The sequence below is a fragment of the Setaria viridis genome, chromosome 3 (assembly GCF_005286985.2).
Source record: "Setaria viridis chromosome 3, Setaria_viridis_v4.0, whole genome shotgun sequence".
Taxonomy (NCBI): Eukaryota; Viridiplantae; Streptophyta; class Magnoliopsida; order Poales; family Poaceae; genus Setaria; species Setaria viridis.
The window spans coordinates 20,030,997-20,039,027 of record NC_048265.2 but is presented as its reverse complement, the minus strand read 5'-3'; the positions used below and the strand labels follow the sequence as shown (position 1 = coordinate 20,039,027).

Here is an 8,031-nt window from a genome sequence, read left to right as displayed (position 1 = left end):
GTACGAGAAGTTCGCTGTTTGTTTGAACTTTGTAGAAAAATTGCTAGGAAGTTCAAACAAACAAGGCTCAAGTCGATTTTCCACTAGAGGAATAATCAGCTAGAAATACGAGCATTCGTGCTGATTCCTAACCGAGCCAACGGCTCACAAGAGTTGAGTTTTCAAGCCACAATGGGGTGATCCTCGACGCCATTTGCTTTGCAGAGAGGATTCAGCTCGACACCACCATGGTTAGCCTCTAAAGTCTCTAGATCCAACCACACATCAGTGATCCTATAGCAAAGGATTACAGCAGTACGACTCAATTACATATCCACACTTTCCATGATGCGCTGCCATTGCCAATAGCACGCACACGATCACCAAAAAGCCTAAAAAGCAGCGATTTTAGGCTGCAAAACAACGATACCTATCTTGTTCCTCGATCTCTCCTCTACTTGACCACTGACCCACTGGAAGCAATACAAAACTATCCAAATCATTCGCCCTCCTTATGATCGATATACGGTATGACAAACAATTAGCAAGCGACAATCCCATGCATGTTCGTCGCAGCTTATTTATCTCACAAAAATCATTCCACATCATTATTCCGTATGTTCCCAGCCTCCCAGGGCCCCAGCGCCACCCCAGCAGCCATCGCCGTCGTCCAAAAGAATCTGTCACCAGTGCTCGAAACCACGTCCCGCGACGCGCGAAAGCAACCAAAGGTAGCGCGTCCCATCGATCAAGCGATCGATCGACCACGTACGCTTCACCCGCCGCGCGCCATCCTCTCCACGGCCCGCCACAGCCGCCGCGTCTCCGCGGCGGCGTCCTGCGCGGGCAGCTCGGCGCGGCAGCACGGGCAGGTGTTGCGCCACGCCAGCCACCGCAGCGCGCAGCGCCAGTGGAACCGGTGCCCGCACGGCCGCAGCGCGCACACGCCGACGCCGCCGCGGCCGCGGGCCATGACCTCCCGGCATATGGCGCACGGCGCGCCGTCCCCGGCCGCGGGGGGCAGCGCCAGCACGGCCGCGTGCGAGGCGGCCCCGCTCCCTCCGCCTTCCTTCATCGTCGTCCCGACGCCGATCGCGCCGCCGCGGTCAGCCGACACGACGTCGGCGAAGCGGCGGCACTTGGCGGCCGCGTCGACGTAGGGGGCGAGCGCGGCCCAGGGCGTAGCGCCGAGGCCGGAGGCGGAGAGCGCGGAGGCCACCACGTCGTCCACGATCACCGCGCGCCAGTCGACAGGGGAAGGGGAGGCGGCGGCCGCCGGGGAGTAGGAGTCGCACATGGCGAGGAGCAGCAGCGCGGCGTCGAGGTCGGGCTCCTGGAGGAGGAGGTGGTGCTGGCCGCCGCCGTCGCCGCCGTAGTTGTCGGGGCAGAGCGCCGGGAGGAGCAGAAGGAGGGAGCGGAGGAGGACGCGTCCCAGCAGCGCGGCCTTGGCGCGCAGCGGCATGGCGCGGAGCCGCGCGAGCGCGCGGGCGAAGTGCGGTGGGGAGAGGAGCAGGAACGCGAGGCGGCACCGCAGCCGGCGCGCGTCGGCGGCGAGCGACCGCGCGAGGGAGGGGAGCTGCGCGGCTGGTACGTGGAGGAGCGCGGCCATCAGGGTCTCCGACGAGGACGGGGCCGGCGGCGACTGGTGGCCATGGCTGTGGCTGGCCTCCATCGGGATCGGGGGAGCGAGAGCAGAGTAGTGGAGTGGAGTGAGATGGTGGGAAACGCACGCGCTTTTTGCAGGGTGTTGGTATTTATGCTGGGGTTTTGGTGGGCAATGCTGCAATGGAGTGCGTCTCGGAACTTGTGTAAAGCTAGCTGAGTCCAAGTGATGGGAGTGAGAGCTGATCTCTCGGACAACTGGGGTTCGTTCCGTTCCGTGTGCCGAAAGATCTTTAGGTGCTTTTGGTTGTGAGATAAGATGGGATGGGATGGGAAGATCCCATCCTAGTTGTTGAGATAGGATCACCCGTATCATGTTTGGTTAAATAGGATGATTTCATCACTAATTTTGTTGTTAGGATGGAATCACCTGTATCGTGTTTGGTTAAATAGGATGACTCCATCACTAATTTTTGTTTGTTTGAAGGGATTGAAGATGTGGGATGGATGACTTGGTAACACCGGACCCTAACTAGGCCTTCCCAGCCTGCGGCCCTAGGCGCGCCATGGAGTTTGCAGGTCATGGCTATGTTGCAGCTCAAGCTCACCCATGGTGTCGTGCCTTGCAAGGTCAAGCCTAGTGACCTCCTTCACGTCGTCCTACAGCACTTGACTGCCCACCGCCTCGAATCGGAAGTCGCTTGCAGTTGAGGGACATGGCTAGCCCTTCTCTGCGTGGCCCCACCTCCTCCTCACCGTCGGCTTGCCCAACACCTGCGACACTGGCCGTCAGTGCTCGCCTTCACTTGCGCCTCATACGGCAAGAGACGGAGCTAGATGGGGTCGTACAACCCTGTCCGCTCGTTTCGGCGGGACGGAGTCATCCCGTGTAAACAGAGAATATTTCCTTCAAAGGATGACCTCGTTCTATATATCCTCTAACCAAACACTCTAAAGATATGGGATCGTCCCATCCCATCCCGCACCATCCTCGAAACCAAACACACGCTTACCAAGGGCTTGTTTAGTTCCTCCCAAATTTCCAACTTTGGCACTATGCAAAAAGAAGATTCCCCATCACATCAAACTTATGGTACATGCATGGAGTACTAAATGTAGACGAAATCAAAAACTAATTGCACAGTTTTGTTGTACTTTGCGAGACGAATCTTTTGAGCCTAATTAGTCAATGTTTGGACAATAATTCACAAATACAAACGAAATGCTACAGTTGCGCATTTATAGTAAAATGCAAACTTTGCTACTACCAATTTGAAAACTAAACAAGGCGCAAGTGCGTCCCGAGGCGGATCAGCTGCGTTTGTACAGCTACGGTGGCAACCGCGCGTATTTTCTCGGATCAGCCTATTCTCACGAGATCACGGATTCATGGACGAACATTGCGAGGCGGGGAGTACCTGTGCTACCGTGAGCACTCGACTTATTTTTTGTTTCTTCCAACACAGAGACCTACTCCTATATGCTTGCCAGTGGTGTGGTTGCAATTGCAAGCAAACATTGTTTTATCCATTTCACTAAATTCATGCCCTCAGCCAAATCGCTGGCTGCCGGGTACAAGATACATTCTGATCCTACGACCCGCCGGAGACGACCCACGCCGGCGTTGGAGGCCACCATGGACGACTTTAGAGGTGAGGTAAGAGAGGAAAAAGGGGTGGAGAGAGAGGAGGATGAGACGTGCTGGTCCGACTTCGTGTGATATAATCCCAGACACATCCATGGTCATCAAACTGCCTGAGTTGAAGGCACGCCCAGCAGCTAGTACACTATCATCAGGACCGACAACAGTTGCCTCAGTATCCAGATCTACAGGCTGGATAGCTAGGAGGCCGAGGGATGTGACAATAGCAATATCGGCGTCATATAGTCCCAAAAGCCCAAAGACAGTTGTTCTATCAGGAAGGCACACTTCAACCTGGCAGTAGATCAGCATAGAATGGCCGCAATTAGCTTGAATAAACAAAGAAAAATGGACACGGTGATAAGTAGAACGAACCCTCAATTGATCATCTTTATTTCTATTTCTGTTGAATTCTTCAACCAAACGTGCTGAAGTCACAAATCTTGTTAGGTGAAGTTTAGAGTTCCCGCAAATCTTGTTAGGTAGAGGTATGCCTGAGCATGCAAATAACATCTTATTTCCTGCACAAGATTTAAACCATTAACAAGTGAAAACAAAATACCAATTAGGAAAATTCATAAGTGTGTAGCACAATTACCATCAAAAAGAGCAAGTGAGACGACGACAGAAGATAAATCTCGATAAATTTCTTGATCAGATGGGACTGAAATGCCAAATGATTTCTCTTCAAAAGTACTGCCTGAAACAACTCGATCAGGAAGTTTGAAAAATAGTTCCTCCTCAGCAGCACATCGTTTCAACTCAGCATCAGCCAATGCCGCCTCAGTTTCTTGTACTAATTAACAAACACGATGGAGTACACCACAACTATAAGTGCTACATAAGAGCAGTATGCATGTGCAGGAAAAGGAAGAATTTGCAAATTCAAAATCAAAGACTCACGTTTTATCATTCTTCTTACGGCCATTCGATAGCCTTTTGGTACATCACTCAAGAGTTTTGGTGACTCCAGTTTGTTCCTTTTGTTTATGGCTCCCTGCTCCCTACTCACACCTGGTATGCGAGAATCAATCATCCTCCCCTTGTTTCCCAGGGGCTTCGCAGTCCTGAATTACAAAGTCAATGAAAATGCTTAGGCCCCGTAGACTTATTTTTAGCACCCGTCACATAATGTTTAGATACTAATTAGGAGTATTAAACGTAGACTATTTACAAAACCCATTACATAAGACGAATCTAAACGAGCAACTAAGGCCTCGCCTCCGTGACAATTTTGCTTGCTCTGAGGATTTTAGGCTTTAGGCTCGAGCGTCTCCGTTTAATACACATCAGTCAGATTTTCAGTGACGTGGCTTGGCTCTGAAAACACATCAGTGACAAGCAAGCAATGTAGATCATTGTACTTGCTGTGAGGTGGTGGAAAATGCACGCATGCATTTTTTTCAGGGTGTCAGTATTTATGCAGGGGTTTTGGAGGAGGACTGAGGACCAATGGTGGTCACCCTTGGATGATGAGTGATTGACAACGTTGTGTTGGATTGATGTTGCTTTTGGCTTGTGATGTGCAGGTGTAGGATGCGACGTGGCGGTCGACGGCGTGCGGTGAAGGTCAAGTGAAAGGTTCATGCCGATGGACCAAGGGCGGTGAAGGATGAACGCGAGTAGCCTTGGACCGATGGACCCGAGGAGTCCGGGCGAAGTCACGGGCGGTCCACATGGTGCACGGAATGGCGAGAGGGCATGGATGGAGACGGCGTCGGCCGAGTCAAGCGGGAGGCTTGGCGGAGGCCGGACACGCGTCAATATCGAGGAGGTCGTGTGGCGGCCAAGCGAAGATGGACGGTTTAGGCCTCAAAACCACCGCGCAGGCAGGTTTCCCAATTTGGCCCTCAAAACCGGGGGCGAGCCCGGTGCGGCCGGAGCTTTGAGAAGGAGGGCACGTGACGTCATCGCGAAGCTTGTGTCGAGACGAAGCAAAGTCGTGAAGGCGGCGGGTCCGTCCAATGCGCGGATAAAAACTTGGACCAAAATGCCCCTGCATGGGTAGTTATCTTAGTTGTAGCTGTAGGGGTATTATAGTCTTTCGTCCTGGACTATAAATAGGGATGGGGGGCTGGTTATTTCAGCACCTCTTTACTTAGCAACTCATTATCTTTTGGCTTAGAGGCTAGTCATATGCTTAAGATGAGATGAGAGAGGGAGATTAGAGAGTGATTACTCTTTTCTCTTGATTTCTTCATCTTTAGTGGGTGGATGAAGGGAGGAGGCTAGTCCTCATCTTGTATAGAAGATGTTCTCGTGATTTAGCTTTATTTGTTGTCTCAAATTGTGCTAAATCTTTGATTCCCGAACGTTTTTCTTTTTCCCTATTTTCGGAACTATTTTTGGGGAATTTTCGTTCTTCGTGTTTGAGCCGAATCTCGTGGACTTGGTTGAAGGGAAATGATGCTAGGACCTTAGGGACCATTTTTGATTCATTCCCCTTCCAAATCTCTCACGGATCCGGCTTGGATTTTGAATTTCTTCCAAACCGTGTTCTTGAGTTAGGGTTTCGGTTTTCTCCAAGATTAGTGATGAATACTTGAGATTTTCAGGATTTGTCTCATGGATCTATTTTCCCTCGGGGTATTACATCCTTGTCTCAAGTTTCATCTTGATTCATGAAGATTTGAAAGAGAATTTCTTGTTTGAAGTCGGAGGTGTTGTTCTGAATCCTAATGGAGTGCATCTTGGAACTTGTGTTAAGCTACTACTAGCCGGTCACGAGTCCAAGTGCAGGGAGTGAGAGCTGATCTGTAGGACACCTGGGATTCGTTCATTGTGCTGAAAGATCCTACCGAGTGCGTCCCGATCGACTCCCGATCGAGGCGGATGGGCTGCATTTGTACAGCTGCGGTGGCAGCCCGTATTTTCTCCGATCAGCCTATTCTCGCGAGATCATGAACAAACATTGTGAGGCGGGGTCGCCGTACCGTGCTATCATTAGCACTCAACTTATTTTTTGTTGCTTCCAACACAGAGACCTAGCTAGTACATGTTGAATCTAGTTGTTCTGTATAAAGGGTCCTTGTAAGCAAACCTTGTTTTATTTGAATTATCTATTTCACTAAACTCATTACCTCAGTCAAATCGCTCTGTGCCGTGTCCTAGATACAGTCTGATGCTACGACAGCTAAATACCTCGGTACCACTTGGACAACTTACACCCTAACCCTGCTAAAGGATGCAGTGACTTATAAAAGTTATTGGAACATTGGCACAAGGATGACTTGCAATGTATCTACTGGGAGTCAGCTCCGTGGGGATCAACACACGATCGTCGCTATGACAGGCGTTGCGGGCCGCCTTGCTGCAGACTGCAGTAGTGGTATTGTAATACCTTATACCTCGACCCAATAGTGTTATGATTTTAGCCCGCTGTGATCCATGTATCATGTTGTGGTGGAATTAGTCCCACATTAGTACTGTAAGGAAGTCTATACCAGCTTATAAGCCTTCATGTTCCAATAAATATAGCACCTCTCTGTAGCCGGCGGACAGATTTTGGACCAGTACTATCGTAGCACGAGTACATACATATTGGGCCGTGGAAGGGGGCACGGCATGCCCATTGCCACTGAAAGGAGATCCTGCATGTTGTCTGCTGTGAATGAGCTATTAGACCTCAATTAGGGGAAATGTAATACCCCCAGCCCATTAGTGTTCCGGTTCCGGTCGTTGTGACACATATGTCCTGTTTTCATGAAATTAGCCACACCTTGATAGTCTAGGTAGCTTCGGGATAGATTATAAACCTTTGATTCCAAATAAAACACCTTCATATTAATCCTTTTACACAAAACAATAACGAAAATGCAAGTGAGATGCTATACTTACGAGGCTTTCTTTGTCAAGATCGGTGAGAGATCTCATATTGCCGGAGTTGGATGGATCAGTCATTGCAGTGAAAATCTTCCCTAGCGGAGTCATATACTAGCAATCAAAATTTGCAACATAGAATCCGGTTGGTCCATTTGAAATATCAAATGGTCTTATTTTGGTGAGTACGACTTGTGAGTCTCCGTCATGATTCTATAGCAATTTCAACTTGTACACGGGAAAAGACATCTTCACCTTATAAATACGAATACGAAGTGTCATGGCCGATCGATCAAAGCACAAGTAATTTACCCTTTTTTTAAAAAAAATCTTCAAATAAAGTCCAAGCCCTCTTTTCCAAACTATGTGGATGTCCTACGGCAATTGAGGATGTCCTATGTGGCCCGACGCTAAGGTAATCCAAGATGCACCATTTCTATCGGGTTTCCTCTCGGGAAGGCATTCCTAAGTTTCACGATCAACTTGTGGAAACCTAGAGCATCCAGATAGAGACCCATGCAAGGTGCACGTTGCGAGTGTTACACGTTTAGTGCTCAGTGTTTGGTGTGTGTTTGGTCAAGAGAGTCACGTAGCTGTCGGATGCAACAGCGCATGCGCCCGAGCAATTGTGTGTTTGACGACTTAAACGGAGGAACCAAAACATCAAGCTTACATGCGGAATGCACGACGAACACGTACCAAAATAATCTCTCTACCTGCAACTTGCAACGATTAAGATGTCTGACCTGCTAATACCTGTGTGTGGTCGCCGTTGCAGCAGTAGCTCACTTGCGTAGTGGGTGAGGCTGCTAGCATTGATGCGGTCTGGTGCTTGCATTTTTCTGAATTTATTTAATGATTTAATCGGCGTTATTCTTTCAGTGGTAAACGACGTACCCGTCAACAACGAGACCCTAGTGAAATTCTATTAGTGAAAATTGGATCCTTTTCCTAACTTCCAAGGCTCATTAAGAAGCAGGCCGCCGCTT

The 8,031-nt window shown here is 49.7% G+C and overlaps 1 protein-coding gene across 1 annotated transcript; it reads right to left on the bottom strand.

The window, feature by feature from the left end:
• Positions 1 to 231: 231 nt before the first annotated feature.
• Positions 232 to 1,809, bottom strand: LOC117847791 (E3 ubiquitin-protein ligase SGR9, amyloplastic). Its single transcript, XM_034729078.2, has one exon. The coding sequence runs from the start codon at positions 1,649 to 1,651 to the stop codon at positions 755 to 757; it is 897 nt and encodes a 298-aa protein (XP_034584969.2). The 5' UTR covers positions 1,652 to 1,809; the 3' UTR covers positions 232 to 754.
• Between the last annotated feature and the right edge of the window lie 6,222 nt (positions 1,810 to 8,031).